The following is a 23,790-nucleotide window of genomic DNA, read 5'->3' as shown; positions in this document are numbered from 1 at the left end:
CAGGGGAGGGGGGGGCTCGCTGGACGCGGCCGAGGGGCCGATGGCTCCGGGCGGGGTTTCCCGCGTCGGTGCCAAGGTTCCGTGCGCTCGGTTCGTTATTAAACATTGATGGAGGCCTGCTGGGCGCCTGCCCAAGAGGCCTCCCCATTGGGCGATCAGGGCGATCAGGGCGCAGATGCCCCAACGCGGGGGGGGGGGGGGGGGGGGACGCGGGTTGCAGGCCCGACCGGAGGGAGGCGCTGGGGGCCGGAGGATGCGAGAGGTGCACCCGGACCAGGAGCTTTCTTCCATAGGACACCTAATCACCAGCAACCAAAGGAACATAGAAACTGGGCTCCATATAATTAAAAAAAAATTTTTTCTACAAAGGATGCTCTCTCTCTTTTTAAAGATTTTATTTATTCAGAGAGACACAGAGAGAGTGAGAGAGGCAGAGACACAGGCAGAGGGAGAAGCAGGCTCCATGCAAGGAGCCTGACGTGGGACTCGACCCTGGGACTCCAGGATCACACCCCGGGCGCAAGGTAGGCGCTAAACCGCTGAGCCACCCAGGGATCCCAAAGGACGCTTTTCAGATGATGAAAAGGTAACCCACAGGAGAAAATATTTACAAATCTTCTATCAGACAGGAGATCAATCTCCAAACTATGTAAAGAGCTCTTAGGATTCAATAATAAAAGGATAAATAACCCAATTAAAAATATGGAAAGAATTCAAATAGAGAAATCTCCCAAGAAGATATGTAAATGGCCAATAAGCACACAAAGAAGGGCTCAACACCATCCGATATCAGGGAAACGCAAATCACACCATGGTGAGACACCACCTTACACTAGGATGGCTCCCCTCCCCCAAATGGGAAATAGCAGGTATTGATGAGGTGGGGGGTGGCGGGGTGGGGGGGTGTCCCAACCTCCCGTGTTGCTGATGGGAATGTAAAGAATATGGCCACTTGGGAAAACAATCTGACAGCACCTGGAGAAGGAAAGTGAAACCCAGAATTACCCTATGACCAAACACTTGTACTCCGAGCCATGTACTGAGAGGATTGAAATAAATAGGTGTCACACCAGAGCCTGTAGGCCAGGCTCTCAGCCGAGCTGCTCAGAATCGCCAGAAGGTGGAACCCACCCAGATGCCCAGGAACGAAGGAATAAATAAACAGCGATCCGGCCAACGGTGGAATACTACTCAGCCATAAAAAGGAAAGAAGTCTTGATTCATGCTGCCATGTGGCTGACCCTTGAAAACATGATGCTGTTTCTTTCACAAAAGCACAGACAAAAAAGGGCACATGTTGTATGATCACAACGATACAAAATGTCCCAGGAGGCAAATCCACAGAGACATAAAGCAGATTGGTGGCTGTTGGGGACCAGGCAAGGTGGGATGGGGAGTGACTGTTTGTGGGCGCAGGCTTTCCTTTTGAGGTGATGAAAATGTTCTGGAATGAGACAAAGGTGGTGGTTGCACAATGCTGTGAATGCACCAAAGCTTTGGAATTGTTCACTCTGCAAGGGTGATGTGTATGGTATGTGAATATCTCAAAAAAAAAAAAAAAAAAACCACGGAAAAACAAAAAAGGAGGAATGAACAAAGGCGCACGGTTGGGGGAAGGGCACGCCTGGCTGAGGGCCTGGCTCCACAGGGTGTGGCCAGCTAAGTGTGACAGGCCAGGCCACGGCCCTCCAGTGTGTCACCTTCTGTAGCACAGGGTCCCCGGAGGCCATTGATACCTCAGCCCCATCCTAGTGACAGCATCCGTTTCTCACCCAGCCCAGAGGCCACTGGAGAAAATGAGGAGGGGGGTATCTGGGGAGGTAAACTGAGGTAGCCTATCTCTCTGATGGAGACATCCTTCCTGACTCATGGTGGAAACCATGGTGAAAGGGAATCAGACAAAAGGGACAAATGCAGAGGAGAGGGAGTGAGATGGGGGTCAAAGGCTCTGGAGAGCCTTATCCATTTTACAGACCAGAACACTGAGGACCACAAGGCTGAGTCACCTGCTCCTCTGAACAGCGGCAGGAAGAATCTTTGAACAACTCACAAACTGAGTCTCAACAATCCTGTTGCAGGATACCCCCCACCCAGCCTCACAACAAAACCCCTGGGCCCCAGGAGGCAGTGACCTCTCTCTATGCCCCTGGCTCACTCACACCCTGACCAACCACACCTGCCTCAGGGCCTTTGCTCTCGGGTTGTGCTGGCCTCTCCTCACCATCTTGACCCTGGTATCACCGCTTCCGGAAAGCCCTCTCTTACCCACTGCTCTTCACACTTTCACTCATCACTCTCTCAGGGTTATTTTAACTCCCTGTGTGGTGATCGGATCAGCATCTGCCTTCCCCTCCCCAGCAGAAGCCCCTCACAATGGAACCGATTCCAATCTGTGCAGGACAGGGCTTGGCCTACAGTGGGTGCTCAATGCTGACTTCAAGAATCAAATAATGAATAAAGATGGGAAATGGGGTCTACTACGGTCCCGACTGCTGGAGTTGCTGGGAGGAGCTCAGCGATGGACATTCAGAGGGCCATAGAGTAGTGAGCACACAATAAACACCGGGCCAGGGCTCCGCTAAGCAGTTGCCCAACCCATTGAGGTAGGAGCTCCAAACCAGTGCTCTGAACCCCTTCCTATCATATAGACAGGCAAACAGAGACCCAGAGAGCGACCTCCTATGAGTCATTTCCTAGCAGCAGAAACAACTCAAAGTAGCTTCAACAAAAAGGGAACCTGATGAAAAAAAAAAACCTATCTATTTATCTATCTACCTATATCTCCCAGGGTTGTGGGCTTCAGGCATGGCTGGATCCAGGGACAAGGGGGCCACCAGTCTGGGCTGCTGTCTTCCCTGAAAGCTTCTCTCCAGGGCAATTTCTGCCTTTGAAGCAAGGTGTCTGTCTTCCCCAGTCACAACAGCAAAAGTTCTAGATGGTGCTCAATAAATGTCTAACTCCGACTCCTTGGACCCATGGGGCTGTGCCTAGTGGGCTTGTTAACTCCAGGGGCCACCAAACAGGGTTCTGTTGTTCTGTGTGGGCCCAGGACTGGGGCAGGCCCACATGAGGGCTTTTAGCTTCCTGGAGGTTTCACAGCAGGAGGTAGGGGTGAGTGTGGGGTCTTGGACTTGAGGGTGTAGTTCTGGGGGGGTGGGGGTGGCTCAGATCACTCTGTTCTTTTTTTACGAGGCCGCTGACCCAGCATCCCTTCCTGTCTGCCCACTTGGTCCTGCTGCCACCAAAGAATGAGAACTGATTCACAAGGCAAGGCATGCCTGGCGGGGAGGTGGCAAATTCAAGGGAGGGAGCATGCGCAGAACATTGAGCAGACACCCGGGGGCTGGAGCACTGGGGCCAAGGCTTCTGTTTCTCCATCTAGAGGCATAAATGGGAAACTAGGGACCCCCAAAAGGGCGGGGCCTGGCCCTCCAGTCTCCCAGCTTATAGAACCAGACCTCTCTCACCCAGAGGCCACAGGTCCTTTGGCCACAAAATTCAGGGATTCTGGGTTCTACTATCCACCCCTCCGCCTCCCGCCTCCACTTAAACCGGAAAAGTCTGTTTTGCAAACTGCCTAGCGAGGGGGGGGTGCCCCCCAAGACCTGGGAACCATGTGCTGCTGTTGCCACCTGGTGGCCACTGGGGGAATCCCAGATGACTCGTTTAACAATGGGAGGAGCTCGGGTCGGGTGGGGGGAGCGCAGGAAAAGGGCAGATTCTCGGGATGAGTGTGGGGCACGCGTTCCTGCTGCGGGGCCTTGGGTGTCAGGAGAAAGAGGAACCCCAATTCCTGACCTGAGTCCTGGGAGAGGGCCAACCGACCCCTAAGAGGGGCGGAGCTGGAGGGAACGCACCAAGGCCCCTGTTTTGGAGGGTGGGGACAAATCCCTCTCCCCTTCGCGCGGTCCTCCCCTTGCCCAGTCCTGACTTTGCAGAGTTCGGAGTGATCATCCAGTTCTGAGTCTCCCCCAGACTGGCGGCCCCTGGAGGCGCCCAGAGGGAGAGATGAATAAATGCGTGTGGAATGAATGAAAGCATTCCCCTACTGGGGATTTTGAACAGCACGTGCAGGCTTCAGCCAGGGGCAAGTTACCCAACGGAAGGCTCGTTTATTGAGCCGCGGACCCCCTCGACAGACCTGCGGGTTCAATATTAGTCACTCCCACTCTACAGGCAAGGAGGAAGGCAAGGGGGGGCCATCACCTCCCTCAGAATGCTTAGGGTAGGGTCCCCTTGTTTTCCCACGACTAGGTCCTCCGAGCCTGGACCGTGCAGTGCAGCAGGAGCTCTGTCTGCACCCAGACTCCCCATCAAGTGCTCCTGGGACACAACGTCCAGCTTAGGGTCCTAGGATCAACAGGAGCCCCCGTTGGCCCCCCTCCAATCTATATGACGCTGAGAAGTTCTGTCCCTTTCCCGTGGATGCCATGGGGTGTGGCAGTTTCCTTTTCGTGGTGGTTTCTAGGGTTCTCACCGCAGGACATGGCGCAACCTGAGCTAGACAGAGAGGGGGGCAGTGTGGCACCAGAGCGTAGGAGGAGGAAACAGGTCGGGGCGCTTGGCCCAGGTTTGCCTCCTGCCCAGGCCCGGGTGGCACCAGGCTAGCCACTTGCTCTCTCTGAGCCTCGGTGGTCATATCTGTAAAATAGAATAGCCGTGTGCCTCCCGAGGTGGTTACGGGAATCAGGACATCATGTGAGGTGTAGACGGAACCGGCTGGGTGTGCGAGATCTGCTTAATAACCAGCCGCATCCGGTCTCCCTCCCTGAAGGACGAGACCGACCTCCCGCTCTCTCCCTCAGGCCTCCAGGCCCATGTGCGCGGGGCCACTGAATGTGGGGGTCTGTATCAGGTCTCCCAAGAGCAGTGACAGTTCAGCCACCTGGGCAGGGTTGCCCTCCAGACCATCCTGCCTGCCGGGCCCCAGAGCCCGAGCCTCAGGGTGGCCTTGCACCTGTCTCCTGTCCTCCAAGGGAAGCTCTGTGTCCTCCAAGGCCAGTTCAGGAGTGCCCCGAAGTAGCTGTGTCTTCTTCTGGAAATGCACAGGTGTGTCCAGGTCAGTTACCTGAGCTTTTTCCCAGGACAAGTTCACCACCGAGGCCCCTTTCAAGGACACCTCCTCCGGGAAGTCTGCCGGGCTTGTCCACTGCCAAGCCTAGATAGGAAGGGTGTGGTCAAGGCTTTGGGTAGGGCTCTACTATCCATCCACACAGGGGGGCAGGCGGATCAGGTTCCTGCTGGCTTAATTGCCTAAAATCCTGAGTCCAATTTGAGGGTCAGCTCTGCCTCAGTGACCCCCACTTAGCCCCTTTTAGAAAGCACCCCTCCTCCCCCACCACCACACACAGGCCATTTCTCTTTGGGAAATTATTCCTCCTCTTCTCACGGTTCAGGTGGTTGGGCACTGGCCCCACCACAATTTGAGTGGTGGACATGTGATCTGGCTCAGCCAATCAGAGCACTCTAGCCCCTGATTCCTGCCATAGACTCGGGGATGAGCACGTGATCGAAGCACGGCCAATCGGTGATGGCCCTGAGACTTTTGCTAAAGTGAATGGGGGAAATGGACACCCTGCTTCCACTGGGGAAAGGCTGAGCCTGAGTGGGAGGAAAGCCGGTATACAGAACAGCAGTCCAGACAAACGGATGCCCAGTCTGTGGATTCCTAGATCTAGCCATGCCTGAAGTCCACCATCTGCAGACTTTCTCTCCCACCCCCTACCGGGTTCCCTTTTTGTTGAAATCACTTTGAGCTGTTTCTACTGCTAGGAAATGACCCACAGGAGGCTCCTCTCTGGGCTCCTGATTGCCCGTTTGTGAAATAGGACAGGTTTTTGGAGTCCTGCGTCAGTGGTTAGGGGAGAATGAAATGAGTTAGTGCATGGCCATTACTTTGTAGAGCCAGAGCCCTGGCCCAGAGTACAGACCCAATAAATAGGACTTTAAATTAGAAAAGGAGCCCTTACCTGCTTTCCCTGGCTGCTAGGGAACTCGACCGCAGTGCTGGCACAGGGCGTGGGCAGCGGTGGGCACAGGCACCGTGCAGCCCTGCGGTGGGAAGGAAGCTGGTCAGAGGAGCTGTGTTTCTATCTCCTCGTACTTTTTAATCGTCCTGACTTACTTTTTTCATCTCCACCAGGTTACAAAGGGAAGAATGGATGTAGATTGGGGGTGGGGGGTGGCGGGAATCTGACAGACCTGGGTTCAAATCCCAGCTCTGCCCCCACTGCTGGATACCTTGGGCCTGACTACCTAGGCCTCAGTTTCCTCATCTGTAAACTGGGCACAAACACCAACTTGGTGTGAGCAGTTACTATGATCACTACTGCTCTTACGGGTCATCTTAGGGGAGATGGTGCTAGTTACCTGTTCAGGCCGAGGTACCCAAGGACGCCCAGGAGAAGGATGCTCACGAAGCTCCCCAGAGACACGAGGATTATGGACAATTCGAACACCTGGGAGACCTGGACTTCTGGGAGTGGGAGAGGTTGGGTTGGGGGAGGGACACTTCCTGCCTCTTACTGGGAAGGGAGTTGGGAGGGCTGGACCCTCCATCAACTCGCTGCTGACTGTAGTGTGTTGTGAGCCCCTCTATGCCTGTTTCCTGTGAAGTGGGAGACCAGAGAACCCACTTGCTCAATGTCCTTGGGATAAAGGCCTGAAACCCAGTGTTCAGGACACTGGAGCTCCAAGCACCCGCAGGTTGCGCCCATGTGGTTGCTCCCCTGGACCCAGACCTGCCACCCCACACCAAGCCTGACTCACTGGTTCTCCTGAGACCAGATTGCACTATAGCAGGTAGGGACCATGGCAGGAACAGGGATCATTTGGTTTCCAAATCTCTTCCAGCCACACACCCCAAGACAATGGAGCCCACCTCCTTATCTTTGTTATAAGAGAGACATTCATTCATTCATTCATTCCCTCAGTAAATAGCCCCCTGCTCCCTCTACCTCTCCCGGAGCCCCCAGGCTAGAGGAAACGGAGCCCAGACACAGAAGCCCTCACCCACTCCCAAGGTGTCAGGCCAGGAAGGATGGATTGTCACAGCTAAGGGTGGGATGGGAGGGAGGGGTAGGCACCCAGAGGAAAGCATGGAAGGCTTCCTGGAGGAGGAAGTTTCTGAGCTGAGTTTTAAGGATGAATAGGGGTTAGCAGGGAGGACAAACATCCCTGGGAAGAGGGGCCTGCCTGGGCAAGGCAAGGGGAGTGTGAGAGAAGGTTCATGAGGGGAAACTGCAAGGGGAGGCGGGAGCAGAGTGGGCTGGGACTTTCTCCTTAGGGTGATACACGGGGAGCAGGGCCTGGGTGGGGCTGCTTGCGGAGGCTTGGGCTACTCACCGATGCTGAATGGCTGGGGCTGGCTCCAGGTGCCCTGCAGCGTCGGTGTGTCTGCTCGGACCTGCACGGTGTAGGCTGTGCCAGCCCGAAGGCCACTAAGGGTGACCTGGGTCTCTGTGGGCTTCACGGGCAGCTCTGTGGGAGGGAGGTGGCCAGGGGGTCCCAGACTCCCTTTACTCCCAGGAGGTCAGGCTTGGGCAGTGGGATGTTGGGGTCCTGGCTGGGCAACCACACCCTGGGAGTGACAGTGGGGACTCTAGGACATTTTTGCTGAAAATTCTTTTTTTCTTTTTCTTTTCTTTTTTTTTTTTTAAGATTTATTTATTTGAGAGAGAGAGAGAGAGAGAGAGCATGAGCAGGAGGGGCACAGGGAAAGGAAGAGAGAATCTCAAGCAGACTTCGCTGAGCATGGAGCCTGGCGCCAGACTCGAACCCATGACTCTGAGATCACGACCTGAGCCAAAACCAAGAGTCGGACGCTTAACCGACTGCACCCTGCAGGTGCCCCTGCTGGAAACTCTTAATGCACCCATTCACCTCAGCTTATTTGGAGGAATATTCTTCACCAAAATATTTAGTGAGTGATGCTGTTGTTTTCAAAATCTGACCTCTGCTGGCTCCCCAACCCCCCATCTGCCTTTTCCTCCAAGCTCTCTAAAGACTCTGGGTTTAGTTGCACCTCAGGGCCTTTGCACTGGCAGTGCCCCCTCCCCTACGTTGTTCACTCTTTCCCCAGATATCCACATGGTTTCCTCCCTCTCTTCCTTCCCATCTTCAGGGTCAAGATCAGCATTAACTGTCTGCCTTGCTCCCTCCATGTCCCTAGAACCTCAGCACATAGCAAGATCTCAGCACATGCTGTGGAATTATGACTTTTACAAGTAAAGTTCTCCATTAAAAATCCTTAAAGTGAGAATACAGTTGTTGGCTGTTATCAAGAAGAAAAACATTCCTAGAACCCTGGTCTATATTCTTTGTATAGAAGAATAATCAAGAGGAATATTCAAGAGGAATATTCTTTGGGGCACCTGCTGGCTCAGTGGTTGAGCATCTGCCTTGGGCTCAGGTTGTGATCCCAGGGTCCTGGGATTGAGTCCCACATCAGGCTCCCCACAGGGAGCCTGCTTCTCCCTCTGCCTGTGTCTCTCTCTCTCTCTGTGTCTCTCATGAATAAATAAAAAAAAAAAAAAAAAAAAAAGAAGAATATTCTTCAAAAGAAATTTGGGGGCAATTGGTAAATTTGGCAAATGCTCATTTGGTGCACTCATCTTCAGCATTTTGACTTTGGGCAAATAGGTATGAGCTGCTTCTAGCTGTGCCACCCTGAAGAAGTCACTGAACCTCACTTGGCCTAATTACCTCCTCTAAACAACGAGTGGTCAAGAGGATAGCAGGAGGCCTATGTCTCCGATGCCGGAGCATCCCCCCAGCATTCTCCTGCCCGCACCCCACCCCAGCATTCATGCTTTGACCAGTGCTGGGTGCTTGGTGGCAAGACACGTAGTGGCAGGTCTTGCTGGCCTGGCCTGTTGCTGCAGGATGTGGGTGGATGAGGCCATATTCAAAAGACTGTGCTCCCCGCATGGAAGGTGGGGCCCCCAGTGTGTGAAAGGGCAGGAAACTCGAGCCCTGGTGAGACTTGCCCTGTCCATTCTCCTGTCTTTCCTTCCTAAGGGGCAGAAAGGGGCACTGACTGAGCTCAGTTCCAGGTTTGCTTAACCCTTGGACAGGAATCCCATTCCATTGAACACCAATAAAAAATAAATTTATTATATATAAAAAAAAAAAGGAATCCCATTCCAGGCCTCAGTTTCCCCATCTGTGAAATGGAGACTACCATCCCGCTCCATGGGAGTGGAGTTGCAGATTCGCATGAGGAGCTGCCACCCACACACGGGGTATTGGGAGCACACAGCTGCTGCCCGCAGGGCCCCCCCTTGGAGAGGGCAATCCATGGACTCTTTAAATCGGACAGATCTTGTTTTATGGGTGAGAAAACCAAGGCCCACAGAGGGCCAGTGAGGTGCCCGGGGTCCCTAGGAAGGCAGACCTCAAGCCTGGCCCCTTCTTCCCCCAGCCGGGCCTGTGCTGCCCAACGTACCGGACACCTGGTTGCCCTCCGCATCCTGGCAGCGCACGACGTACTCCTTCAGGACCCCTGGGCAAGCACTCAGCAGGGACGGCGTCCAGTCCACAGACACGGAGTCCTGGCTGAGCTTCTTCACCAACACATGTTGGGGACTTCCGGCCCCCGAGGCTGCAACTAGCACCATCACCAAGGTCAATTCCAAGAGCACTGGCCCTTCCTGCTGCCCCACCTGGCACCGTCCAGAGGCCCAGGGAACCTTGGCAACAGAGTCGAGTGGACCTGGGGTCGAATCCCGGCTCCACGGCTCAGGCACCATCACCGCCCCTCTCTGAGACTCACTTTTCTTATCTATAAAATGGGGCAATGCCGCTCAGAGTGTCTTCGGGATCATCTGAGACTTCTGTACGTCTGGCTTCCAGCTAAGGCCTGACCCGGACTAAGTGCCTCTAGGTGTTCATTCCCTCCTCCTGACACCCAAGGGCCCCGCCAAAGCCCTCCCGGGAGACCACCCTGCAGGTTTGGGCTACTCACCATTGCCCCCAAAGTGGTAGGTGGACAAGACCGTGGACCACGAGGTGAGCTTCTCTGGGCGTGCAGAGGCAAAGATTGTGATGTGGTAACACACTTTCTGCTCCATTGCCCTAGATGCTCTGCTCCAGCTGTGGGTTGCTGGAAGGATTGGCAAGGCCCAGGCCAGTAAATAGGTTGTATCGCCACCTCTGCCTCTTTGCAGTGGCTGGACCACGTGCCAGGAACCCCTAGAGCACTCCTGCTCAAGCTTCAAAGCCCTTGAACCCATGTCTCCTCTTCCACGATCCCTTCCTTATCCCCCCACAGCCCAGCCCTGACCTGCAGCCCAGCCTGCATTCTACAGAGCCAGGTGCATCTGTCTCCCCAGTCTGGGAATTCAAGGGCCAGGCTGAGGCTGAAGTTTCCTGGGGCCCTGGCCAGCAGCCAGGGCTGTAAGGCTTCCCCTGTTTCTCCGGAGGCCTCATTAATTTGCCACCATAATAGCATCTTGCTAGCTGCCACCTTCTCTGGCACAGGTGAATGTTTAACAAACACCCTGGGATGTGAGACTCATTACCTACTGGGGTACAATCTGCCCAGGGCTATAAAGCTCTGACACCTGAGGATCCTGGCAGGAGGCTCCAGACCCACGTGTGTGGGAGTCTCCAAGTCTCAGTCTGTTCCCACCTCTGTGTGACCTCAGGCAAGTATCAGACCTCTCTGGGCCTCAGACACCTCACATGCACGGCCCCTATAGGCTTGAGCTGAGCAGGAGCTCTGAGGGAGGATGCAGAAGTGGAGGCGCAGCAACTGACAATACGGTACCCATTCCCATGGGGTCCGGATCCTGGGGTGCAGTCAGGGTGCACATGGTAAGGTTCCTGTCCTGGCCCTGGGGCTGCCACTCAATGCAGTATGTCGCGCTCTGGTGCTGCGCTGGCCAATGTATGGTGGTCCCGTTGGCTCCGGCGCTGATATTCAGAGCCCCTGGTTCTGGAAGGAGATGAGAGAGGCGTATCAGAACCGCGCTCCACTGGGCCCCAGTCCACAGCTCCTGCAGCCCCATCCCACCCGCTTGCCAGACTCTAACCCTTCAGGGCGGGAAGTATCCGTATGTGGCTCCGTCTCCTCTCACTGGGGGCTGCCGGGCTGGGGGCCAGCCCCAGGGGCAGGGGCAGGCCGGCCAGCGTGCGCTCTTCCCTGGGTCTGACCATGAGTTAGTTCCCAGCCCAGCCTCCCACCATCAGGACGACCCATAGCCCGGACTACTACCCTCCCACCCCACCCCCACCCCTGGCCTGGGGAACATCTCCTGCTCTAGCAAATGCTTGGCCACCCACCACCCGCCTCACCCAGCGGCGGGCAGGTGTGGTGCAGGATGGGCCTCCCAGCCCAGACTGGAGCTCAGAGGCCTGAGGACACACCCCCTCGGTCCCCAGGGCTCATCTCCCCTGCTCCCTCCAGCAAGGGCATCTGCAACAACCTTGGGGGAGGTGGGCACTGCTTCCAAGTCCAGAGACAACAGCTACCATTTATTGAGCACCAACTCTATGCACCGGGCCAGTGCTAAGCACTTCACGGTGCCACTCTGCTACGAAGTAGGACCATGGTCACTCCAATAATGCTGAATCTGAGGCTCAGAGAGGGAGAGCCACTGGCCCCAGGGCAGGAGCTGACAGACTTTTGGCTGTGCCACCGTGGCAAGTGGCTTTACCTCTCTGAGCCTCAGCTGTCTCATCTCTGAAATGGGCATCCTCGTAACAGCCCTGTCCTCACAAGATTGCTGGGTGTTCAGGAGGCCCAGGACCAGGGTGAGGTGAGTGAGGCACTCATCAGGCACAAAGCGGAGGCGCTAAGGAACTCAGTCATCAAGATAAACACTGTTTTTTAAAAATAAAAAAAATGGATACAAAATTATGTGATGAGCTAATTCGTCTTCGCCAAAAGGTGGAAACAGCCCAAATGTTCATTGACGGATAAACAGATAAACACAATGTGGCCCATCCACATGGTGGACTGTTACTCAGCCACAAAAAGGAAGCAAAGCCCTGACACATGGAACCTCAAAAACATGAATCCGGGTGAAAGAAGCTGTCACAAGAGGCCACATGGTGTGTGATCCCACTTACATGGAATGTCCAGAACAGATAAATCTATAGAGATGAAACGCAGATTAGTGGTTGCCGGGGGCTGGGGGTTAGAGATGGGGGGATGACTGATGATGGACATGAGGTCTCCCTTTCGGGATGATAGAAATGTTCTGGAACTAGACAGAGGTGAAGGTTGCACATCACTGTGAATGTCCGAAATGCCACTGAATTGTCCCTGCTAAAGTGATTAATTTTGCTATGTGAATTTCACCTCAATAAAATATGTATGTGTATTTATATTCATGTATGCATACATCTAAATCTCGACTTTTTTCAACATATATATATACATATACGTGTGTCTTTAATTTTGTCTATCCATATACACAATGAACAAATATCAAGATTTTAAATGAAGATAGGATCAATCGTGTACTTGCACCGCCCTGCCTCACTCACCGCACCCTGATCCTGCCCTGGTCCCAGAAAACTGTATTTACAAAGACAAGTGGTTGGCCTGGGATATAGTTTGCCAGTTAGAGGTTTGTTATTTTTTAAAAATATTACATTATAGGGCCACCTGGGTTGCTCAGCAGTTAAGCATCTGCCTTTGGCTCAGGTCATGATCCTGAAGTCCCGGGATCGAGCCCCACATCAGGCTCCCCGCAAGGAGCCTGCTTCTCCCTCTGCCTGTGTCTCTCCCTCTCTCTCTGTGTGTGTCTCTCATGAATAAAGAAATAAAATCTTAAAAAATACATTGTATTATAGGGGTGCCTGGATGGCCCAGACTTAAGGTTAAGCATCTGCTTTCAGCTCAAGTCGTGATCTTGGGGTCCTGGGAACAGGCTCTTTGCTCAGCGGGGAGCCTGCTTCTCCCTCTTCTCCCTGCTTGTGCTCTCTCAAATAAATAAAAATCTTTTAAAAAATAAAACAAAATATTGCATTATAACAATATGGACCTTGATTAGTGATTTTGACACGTTCCTAAGTTAGACATCCCCTTGATTTTGTGCCTTACCTGCCTCACCCTAATCAGGTTGAGGCTCAGAGTATGCTCAGCTCCGAGAAGCCCTCCCGCACCCCTCCCTGGCCAGAGGAGGCACCTGTGTGGGTGTGGGCAGGAATGTGCCACGTCTGGTTGGGGCCAGGGCCGAAGCGATTCTGGGAGACGACAGCCAGGTCATAGGCCGCACCAGAGAGGTTGAGTAGTTTCTTCAGCTGAAAGGTCGCCATGGCCTTGGCCTTACACGGGCAGGACAGCATGTGCAGGCGGACGCTGTAGGTCACCTCCCCGCCAGAGTTGGACCCAAGGCAACCTTCTGGAAGCTCAAGCAGGGGCAGCTGTCATGAATGTGAGAGATGGTTTGTGGAGACCCGAACATAGTCATCATCCCCAGGAGCCAACATCAGGGTACAGCCCGTGAACAGACTCATCCCCATCCATGGACCACAGTCTGTGACATGAGGCAAAAAATTAAAAAACAAACCAACAAACCAACAAAAAACCAAACCAAACCAAAAGAACACCAAAAAACAAAGCAAAGCAAAGCAAAGCAAAACAAAACAAAACAAAACAAAAAACACCCCCATCAGTGCTGGCAAGGCTGCTGGGAAATAGGTATTCCTGGCCAGTGAATGTTGGTTTGGAGGGGAAATAATTTGGCAAAACCCACTGAGAGCCAGGAAAAAAATGTTTTTCCAATCTTTGGACCCAGTTACCTCAAGCCTGGAAATTTTTCATAAGAAAGGGAATTCAAATGAGAAGAAACCCAGGAAGGGAAGCTTTACTGTAGCCTTACTGTGTGCCAGCCCATTAGGGACCTGTCCAAGTTAGTAATGTTGAAGCCAGTGGGTGAAACATTTGGTGGGTTTGTCCCTGACTTGTGCAAGAGACTTTCCCTCTGTGCCTCAGTTCCCTTCTTTGTAAAATGGGGATTCATTAGACTGTTCTTAATGGGCTGTTTGGGGGACTTCAAAGAAATTATCTCCCACCCAGACCAACATGGTAGACCCATAGCCTGCCTGCTTCCATCCTAGCCCCTCACAATCTGTCCCTTACCCCACCTTGGCAGCCAGGGGAAGTCTGTGAACCCCTGAACCCGGTCATATGCCTCCTCTGCTCACAGACCCTCTATTGCTCCCCATTACCTGCAGAGTTAAACCCACAGCCCACAGTTGTCCTAGGGACCAGATCATATATATGTATATACAGGTTACCTTTTGGTGTTGAAAAAATGTTAGCTCTTTTACAATCTTAAACAATTATTCCAAGGGCAATGTGGAAGCTTGGATCAGGTTCAAGAGTCCTTGCCACCTCCAAGTCTCTTTCCTCACCGTGTCCCACCACACACCCCCAACTCCAGTCTCTTGCCCTCCTTCTCCGCATCCCAGGGCACCCCACAGCCCTGGGCCAGCCCGTTACCTGCCCATGCAGGGTCACCTGCCTCCTCCCGTTTGGGCGGAGCGCCTCCACTGAGAGCCTCAAGGTGGGCTGTGGCGGATGTTCTGAAATGCGATGGCAAGTCAGTTCCCCTGGGGGTGGTCCCTTGCTCACTACCTCCCACAGACCCTGCATGGGGACCCGAGACCTTTGCCTTCTCTCCCCTGAAACACAGGATTCCCATGGGTTGTTATATAATTTTCAAAATCTGAAGCATGGATGTCAACCCCCTGTGTGACTTTAAAAGAGTAAAACCAACTGAACACATTGGAAGGAGAGAAAGACTAGCGAATGTTTCTTTTTAGATTATGGGGTTCTCCACGTTTTGCAAAGTGAAGCTTGCTCACTGCCCTACGACCTTTGACTAATCTCCAAGAATTTCTCCCACTGCCTTTTTTTTTAACACCCGCCACCTTATTTCTTTTTTTTTTTTTTTAAAGATTTTATTTATTTATTTATTCATAGAGACACAGCTAGAGAGAGAGGCAAAGACACAGGCAGAGGGAGAAGCAGGCTCCATGCAGGGAGCCCGATGTGGGACTCGATCCCTGGGTCTCCAGGATCACGCCCTGGGCTGCAGGCGGCGCTAAACCGCTGCGCCACTGGGGCTGCCCCCGCCACCTTATTTCCAATTCTGATACCCACTGCCGTGTTCCTAATGCCTGTCTTGGTTCCCATGACTCTGAGTGCTCTCACCAGGGGGGACACACACGGGGGTGCTCCAGCTGCTCCAAGGATCTTCTGGGGTTCCTGGCCTGAGCCTCCTCCTGCGTAGCTGGAATTCCTGGGCTGCGTCCATCTGCAGGGGGCAGAGGCACGACTCTGGCAAAAAATAGGCCAAACATCAAGCTGCAAGAGGGGTGTCCCACACTTGAGGGTGCCCGGGCCTTGGCACTCATCATTTTGCCATCATACACTTATTGAGTGCCAACTGTGTGCCGGAGCCCTGGGGCCACCAAAGGAATGGGCCACACCCTGTCCTCTTGGAGCCTCAACATCTCCCATTTTTGCCCCTGCCCTTGGTTGGAGTCCTGGCAAGGCCACCCATTGGGATGTGACCCTGATCAATGGCTTCTCACCCCCAAGGCTGTTTCCTCACCTGCGGAATGGGAATTATCCAATACTGAGCTACAGGATGGGCCAGCAAGCATACAAAGAGTTTAGCACTGGGCCTGGCACACAATGGGCGCTCAATTTATGCTAGCTTGCTGCAGCTGTTGTTGGTACTATTATTCTCACCGAAGCCAGCATCATCCTGACGTCCGCAGTTGTCCTAGGACCAGATCATATATATGTATATACAGTTTACCTTTTGGTGTCGAAAAAATGTTAGCTCTTTTACAATCTTAAACAATTATTCCAAGGGCAATGTGGAAGCTTGGATCAGGTTCAGAATAGAAAGAGGACATTTGTTTAAAAAAAAAAAAAAAGAGGACATTTGTGGAAAACCAGGTGACATCAGAATAACCTCTGTGGCTTAGTGTGTAGCAGTGTGTCCCTTTCACCTCAGCTGTGAACAGACGCACCCAAGAACGTGAGAGGTTCACGTGTGAGCAAGCTGGGTGGCGTTTCTAGGGCAGCTCTCTACTTCCTTGTAACTTTTCTGAAAATCTAAGATTATTCCAAAATAATAAGTAAAAGTGTGCTTAAGAGATTTGGGGAGGCAAAATTATTATTTGCACTTTCCTTTTTTTTTTAATTTTTTTTTTTTAATTTTTATTTATTTATGATAGTCACACAGAGAGAAAGAGAGAGAGGCAGAGACACAGGCAGAGGGAGAAGCAGGCTCCACGCACCAGGAGCCCGATGTGGGATTCGATCCCGGGTCTCCAGGATCGCGCCCTGGGCCAAAGGCAGGCGCCAAACCGCTGCGCCACCCAGGGATCCCTATTTGCACTTTCCTAAAAAAAATTTAGAGGAAAACCTGTATGTCAGTGGTGCTGGGGGTCCGGAGAGACAGGTTTAGAGCACAGCCTACCCCACACACCGTGTGATGCTGATAGGTCCCCCAACATTCTGAGCTTCAGTTCCCTCCTCTGCAAAGTGAGCGAGGGAGGATTCAGGGTGTACTGCAGAGTGTGTTTAGGGGGGCTGGAAATAAAACAGAGAGACACCCCTTCCTAGCAGGGGTCCCATATCACCTGCCTCTGACTGCTCTCATTCACATGATAGAGTAACTGAGGCTTGGGGGACGGGGCACCCAACATCAAGAAGGAAGATGGGGCTGATGCTGGAGTGGCTCCCTGGCCTCAAGATGCTCTCAGCCTGAGGGAGGAGGAAACGGCACAATTCAGAAGACAGACAGATGGCCAACAGGTAAATTAACCATGTTCAACATCACTAGTCATCAGGAAAGTGCAAATCAAAACTACCATAAGATATCAGCTCAGTTAGAATGACTATGATCAGGGACACCTGGGTGGCTCAGTAGTTGAGTGTCTGACTTTGGCTCCAGCCATGATCCCCGGGTGCTGGAATCGAGTCCTGCATCAGGATCCCTGCTCAGCAGGGAGCCTGCCTCTTCCTCTACTTCTGTCCACCCCCCTCTTTTCTCTCTCTAATAAATAAATAAAAGACACAAGACAAGCATGGGGGAGGATGTGGAGAAGAGGGACCTCTGGGGCACAGTTGTTGGGAATGTTACGTGGTGCAGCCACCATGGAAACCATAGTGAAGTTCCTTGCAAAATTATAAATAGAACTATAATGGAGTCCAGCGATTCCACTTCTAGGTTTTTATCTGAAGGAAATGAAAACACTAACTCCAGCTATCTCTGCACCCCCATGTAAACTGCAGCGTCATTTACAACAGCCGAGATGTGGAAACAACCTAAGTGTCCATGGGCGGGCGAATGGATAAAGAACACATGGTACATACGCACAATGGAATATTATGCAGCTGTAAGAGAAGGAAATCTTGTCATTGTGACAACACAGATGGGCCGTGGGGACACTATGCTAAGGGGACGAAGTCAGAGAAAGATAAATGCCATAGGATCTTTCGCATGCATGGAATCCAAAGAAAAACACAATGGAACTCACAGACAGAACAGATCGGTGATTGTCAGAGGCAGGGGGCGGGGATGGGGGGGAATGGGTGAAGGGGTCAAAAGGTGCAAAGTTCAGTTATAAAATAAATAAGTACTGGGCAGCCCTGGTGGCACAGCAGTTTAGCGTCGCCTGCAGCCCAGGGTGTGATCCTGGAGACCTGGGATCGAGTCCCACGTCAGGCTCTTCTCCCTCTGTCTGTGTCTCTGCCTCTCTCTCTCTCTCTCTCTGTGTGTCTCTATGAATAAATAAATAAAATCTAAATAAATAAATAAGTCCTAGTGATGTAATGTGTGGCGTGGTGACTACAGTTAGTAATACTATATGATAGGCAGCCCCGGTGGCGCAGCGGTTTAGCGCTGCCTGTAGCCCAGGGCGTGATCTGGAGACCCTGGATCGAGTCCCACGTCGGGCTCCCTGCATGGAGCCTGCTTCTCCCTCTGCCTGTGTCTCTACCTCTCTCTCTCTCTGTATGTCTCTATGAATAAATAAATAAATAATCTTTAAAAAAATAATAATACTGTATGATATGCTCAAATGTTCCTAGGAGAGTAGATCTTAAAAGGTCTTATAAGACAAAACGTTTGTAGCTTCATGTGGTGACGGATGGCAACTAGACTGTGATCATTTCACAATATCTACAGATATCAAATAATTATGTTGTGCACCTGAAACCAATATAGTGCTATAGGTCAATTATATCTCAAAAAAGGTGGGGGAGGAGGAAGGAAGGAAGAAAGGATGAAAGGGACGGGAAGGGCAGCTTCCCGGAGAGGCAGCCCTGGGGCTGGACCCTGAAGGTGGGCTGGATTCTCACATGCTCAGATGGAGAAGAAGGCGTGCAGATGGAGGAGACCGGATGGGCAAAGACAGGGTCTGGAAATGCAGGGCACAGGCAGAGAATGAGGGCCATTCGGAGGAGACCAGAGGAAGCATGAGGCAGGTGAGGATACCTAGGGCCGGCTGAGGAAAGGATGCCCTCCTGAGGGCAATAGGGAGCCATGGAGGGCGTGTGAGCAAGGGAGGTCATGATGAGATCTGAGTGTCAAAGAGGGCCAGGTACAGGGCAGGAATGGAGGCCAGATGGGAGGGGTGACTGATGTAGAGATGGTGAAACTGATTTGGGGGTGAAGTTTCCCGAAAAGAGGCCTGCGTTCTCTCCTGAGCTGGGAGATAAACTCACCAACTTCCACAGGCTGCCAGGTGTCCGATGCCGGAACTGCACCTCGGCGTCATCCTGGCGGGCTGGGGTCTCCCACTTGAAGAGCACCTGCCCCGCGGACCTGGACAGAGTGATGTCTTCCGCTGGCGGAGGGTCGTATTTAACTGGAAACAGAGATGGGGGTTGGGGAGGGGAGCCAGCATATATGTGAGTTATTGGTCCTGAAATTTTCAGAAAATCTGCTCCACTCAGCTCGGGGTAACTGACTGAATCCCCAGTATGTGAATTGGAAAAACCCTTAGAGGTTCCATCTAAACTTGGGATTCTATGGATCGAAGATTTAAGACTCTCACCTAGGATCCTTAGTGGTGATGTCTTTAAAATACGGACACTCCCTGTAGCAACGCTATCATGAGACGAGCACTTTTGTGAGTTGCTGACAAGAGGATAATTAATTGAATCTATTTTTTTAGAGGACTATTAGGGCAATCCTAATAATTTTTTAGATAGAGAAACATCTATCATTCTTTCTGCCTCTTGGTCATACAGTGCCTGATTCTACCTCAGGATCTTTGCACTTGCTGTGCCCTTGTGCCCTCTGCCTGGAACACACTTTATTCTTGTGGGATCCTTTTTATCCTTCTGGGCTCAGCTTGAGCTGGAGGCCTCCTTGACCTCCCACTAGTATCTCATCATACATAATAATCATTCCTATTCATCACTCCCACTGGAATCTGGGCTCCATGAGGGCAGAGACAGGACCAGGACTTCAGTTTGAGGCAAAAAGACAAGGCTGTACAAACACATGGTCGGATCCAGCCTTTATTTTTAAATTTGATATTTTGTTCATCGTGGATTTTTTTGGCATTAATTTTGTTTTTTTTTTAAATATTGCTTTACAGAATTACTTATTTTTTTAAAAGACTTTTTATTTATTTATTTGACAGAGAGCACAAGCAGGGAGAGCAGTAGGCAGAGGTTAGAGAGAGAAGCAGACTCCCCGCTGAGCCCTGATGTGGGGCTCGATCCCAGGATCCTGGGATCATGACCTGAGCCGAAGGCAAACGCTTAGCTCACCGAGTCACCCAGGCACCCCTACAGAATTATTTCCATTGACTACTGAGTTTGTTGGCACCCCCTTACAATTTTGTGCCCAAGACAGGTTCCTCCCTCACCTCACCCAAATCCCAGCCCAGAGCTGCAAACTTTGCTGGCTTCACTCGGGTCCCCTGTGACTCAGTGTAGCACACAGCAGCAGGTCAGCGACTATATGTTAAATGTATGTGGTTGAGTTGTGAAAACAGATATTAAAGACCCAACGAGGTCTGGGCAGTGAGCGTTACAGTTTCAAGGAGAAACCGGAAGCAACCTAAGCATCCAGCAGCTGGGGATTGTTGAGGGGACCATGAAAATCTCCACCATGTCGCACAAGAATGTTTGATGTGAAAATAGTTGGCATCATCAAGCCTCTTGCCAAAATCCCCGCAGGTAGAGGCTCAGGGACCAGAGGCTTCTCTGGGTGGGGAAGGGGCAGCGGGGAGGAGGAGAACAGGGTGCTGACCTGAGCTATGAAGCTTCAGGGTGATGTTAGGTGACTTTTCTGTCCGGTTCTCCACTCGAGATTCCACCCAGAGCGTGACAGCCTGGAGCACAGATACGCCGTCCTGGTCAGAGAACTGCAGGCTGGTGGCTGAGCCCACGGCGAAGTAGCAGCAGCGCCCGGGCCTGAGGCTGCGGAAAGAGCACTGGTGCTGAGTCTGGGGTCCTAGAGACCCCAGGGTGGCTCAGCAGCCACAGCAGGTGGTGCTCATCCCATCCCAGCATCTTTTTTCAGCCCCCTTTGTTCCCTCACCCCAGCCTGGGGACTGTGTGGGGATCAGCCTGCCATTGAGGGGCTTGGGGGACCCCAGAATGTTGCAAGATAGACTGCCACCGAGAGAAGGAAGAAATGAAGGAATGGATGGAAGGATGGACAAATGAGTGAGCAGGTAATGAGGAAGGAAGGACTAGAGGGACCCTAATTGCCACCCAACCTGGATGCCCACCTACGCTAACCCCCCCCCCCCACCAAAAGTAGAGTCCCCACCCTCCTTCTTACATGAGACACTGAGCCTCCGGAAAGGGCAAGGACCCTGCCAAAGTCACACCTCTGAGAGCAGGGGTATGGGGGCAGGAGCAAGTGTGGGATGACGGGTGACAGTTTGGGGGCTGGGGCAGGGTCCTCACCAGCTCCTCAGGAAGTGGCTGACCCCAGCCGTGGGGCCCTCATACTGCCAGGAGCATTCATAACCAGCGCTGAGTATCCGGTAGCAGTTCAGGTCCCTGGGGCCTGAAGCTGAGCCTGGAGGAGATCCCAGAGGTTTGAGAATGGACCAAGAGTGGGGAGGGGGGCCCTCCTGGCTGATGTATGCTCAGGGTGACATTTAAGTAATCCGGTGTCAACCTCAACCCCAATCCCCTCCCAGCACCCTCCCTGCACCCTTCCCTCTTGTCTCCTGCCATCTCCCCTGCTCACCCTGTTCCAGCCACACCAGCCTCCTCACTGGTTCTCAAACACATCAGGCTCACTTCCACCTCAGGGCCTTTGCACATGCTTTGCCATCTGCCTGGAATGCTTTTCCCCCAAATCTCAACATTCTAGCTTCTCCTTCAGTGTCACCCCCTTTACCAGCAGCCCCCTTCTTCACCCCCCCCCCCACCTTCCTCCGGTTTCTCATAGCACATCCTGGTATGCTGTCCACACATTTGTTTGCCTGTTATCCACCTCCCCCACTAGGCTCTGACCCCAGGAGGTCAGCTGGGTTTGCAGCTGATTCTTTCACAGCTAGAACTCTCATAGCACATCCTGGTATGCTGTCACACGTTTGTTTGCCTGTTATCCACCTCCCCCACTAGGCTGCGACCCCAGGAGGTCAGCTGGGTCTGCAGCTGATTCTTTCACAGCTAGAGCTGTGTCCACACATAGCAGGTGCCTGGTAAGTATTTCTTGCACAAAAGAATGGACGAAGCACCTGCTCGGTGGCAGATCATTAGTGAGGTGCATCACAAATGTGAATGTTCCAGCAACACCTGCCTCCAGGGGACTCCAAAATGTTTAACAGCTTTAGCAGCACCACATGCTGATCACTCTGAACAGACACAGACGCCAGCCTTGGGACCCTGCTAGGGAGCAGATGATGCTCAGAGAGGCAGGTGACTGCCCTGGGACACCTGAGCCTGGTGAGAACAGGACAAGTAGGCTGTCTGACTGCTCCCAAGACCTCAAGTGGGCCTGAGTCTTTGACTGGGCAGGAGGATGCTGAGGGAGGAGCTGCTAGGGAGGGATGAGTCAGAACCCGGCATGATTTCTCCCCCGCAATGGGGAACTGTCCCAGACCTGAGTCTGCATCCGGATATGGCGGGTCCTGAAAACAGCACCCACTGGTACTGCAGGCTTCAGCTGCAAAGACAATGAAGAGATAATGATACTCCCAGTCTTTCCCCGCATGGGAGGAGGGGCTTAAGCTGGGGTTTGCCAAGCGACCATCCATCCACCCATCTGCTCTCCCATTAATGGATCCACTCACCCATCCTGCCATCCATCCATAAATCCAATCTTCCACCCATCCACCCATCATGCATGCGTGCACTCATCTGCCCTCGTATCCATCCATCCATCCATCCATCCATCCATCCATCCACCCTTCCACCCACCTACCCACCTAACCATCCAGCCACCATTCATTCATCCACTCATCAACCTCTTAGGCTGCTTTTCCAAAGCAAGCCAGGGTCTTCTGTCCCCCTTCCAGTCTCTAATCTCCAGCCCTGCCTGACCCCTGAAGGCCCTGAAACCTTGCTGATCCTCAGTTTACAGAGAGGGAAACTGAGGCACAGAGAGGCAAAGTAGTGGCCTGAGGTCACACAGCAGCAACAGCAGAGCTGGAATTAGAGTTCAGACCCAGTCATCTGCATGGTCTGGACTCCTTCCCATCTGATTCCACATGATGGAAAGAGAGTATGTGCATATATATAATATAATAATATGGTATATACCATACACATAATCAGTTATCATGTATATCCATTCTACACATACTTGCTCCTTATCCTTTTCTTAGCATTTCTCACAGAACTCCAGGAAGTGGGAAAGATTCAAAGAATCAGCCCATTCCACAGAAGACCAAGTCAAGACCAGAGGAGAGATGCCCAAGTTTGACCCCAGAAGCCATGATCCCCAATCTCCCATTTGACAGGGGGAAAGACTGAGGCATAGAGACCCAGAACTAATCCCAGAACCCAGGTCCACAGCCTTCCACACACATGCTCCCCCAGCCTGAAGAGCCACAGTGTCAAGGTGGGGCACTCACCGCCTTGCCCTGGGAGCGGGAGCAGAAGGAGGGGGATCAGCCAAAGGAGGGGGATCAGCCTGCCCCACAGCTGCCCCATTGAGCCCACGCAGAGGCCGGCAGCCCCAGATGAACTTCTGCAAGCCACCCCGTCCTCGCCCCGGAACACATTGAAGCTGAGTAAGAAAGAAGACTAAAGAGATTTAAAAAAAAAAAAAAATGCTAAGTGCCACGGCCCCTCCTGGCGCAAGTCAAAATGAAAGAGAAACCCAGGAAATCAGCTCGGTGGTGGTGGCGTCATCCTGGCCACAAACCCACCCATGGGGCAAATTTGACCCAGGGCCTCGGATCTGGGGGGGGGTCTGTTCTGCTGGCCCAAGCCCAAGCCCAAGCTGGACACAAGGTGCCAGCCGCATGAGTAGCCTGCTGCTCTGTGCCCTGGCCTTGGTCTCTGGCCCTCTCTAGCTGATGTCTGAGACTCAGGTGCCCAATGGGAGCCCCGTGTTCTTGGATGCCTGAGTCCACTCTCCCAACAAATCCTTATGAAGTGTTCGCCGGATGCCCCCTCCCCAAATGCCCACCTCCCCCAGTTTCCCAAACTCCAACCTCAGGTTCCTGAAGAGCCCCTTTGCTTCCTTCAGAAGACTAAGCTTGGTCTCTTCTCTGCATCTGTTTCTTGGCATCTGGAGGGTCTCCGCTTCTGAATCTTTCCCCCCTCTCTCAACAAAGGCCCAAAATGTTGGTGGAGAAGGGTTGATTCCTGCTACAACGTGGATGAAC

At 52.6% G+C, this 23,790-nt stretch overlaps 1 protein-coding gene across 2 annotated transcripts; it reads right to left on the bottom strand.

Moving 5' to 3' along the window:
- Positions 1-437: 437 nt before the first annotated feature.
- IL12RB1 (interleukin 12 receptor subunit beta 1) lies at positions 438-23,227 on the bottom strand. Of its 2 annotated transcripts, XM_038566858.1 has the most exons (17): positions 23,032-23,227; positions 22,059-22,121; positions 20,909-21,023; positions 20,244-20,413; positions 18,704-18,846; positions 15,713-15,746; positions 15,170-15,295; positions 14,456-14,538; positions 13,137-13,374; positions 10,769-10,936; positions 9,965-10,102; positions 9,446-9,607; positions 7,345-7,479; positions 6,370-6,475; positions 5,970-6,051; positions 5,069-5,158; positions 438-975 (listed from the first exon to the last, which is right to left on the bottom strand). In XM_038566858.1, exons 1-17 carry the CDS (start codon positions 23,108-23,110, stop codon positions 805-807), a joined length of 2,103 nt encoding a protein of 700 aa, XP_038422786.1. In that variant the 5' UTR covers positions 23,111-23,227; the 3' UTR covers positions 438-804. The 2 variants fall into 2 exon arrangements, with proteins under 2 accessions (XP_038422786.1, XP_038422785.1); XM_038566857.1 differs by lacking the exon at positions 438-975 and having other exon boundaries at positions 4,093-5,158.
- Positions 23,228-23,790: the final 563 nt, after the last annotated feature.

This window comes from Canis lupus, chromosome 20, assembly GCF_011100685.1.
Source record: "Canis lupus familiaris isolate Mischka breed German Shepherd chromosome 20, alternate assembly UU_Cfam_GSD_1.0, whole genome shotgun sequence".
Taxonomy (NCBI): Eukaryota; Metazoa; Chordata; class Mammalia; order Carnivora; family Canidae; genus Canis; species Canis lupus.
Note: the sequence above shows the minus strand (reverse complement) of the source record. Positions and strands in the feature narration are given on the sequence as shown.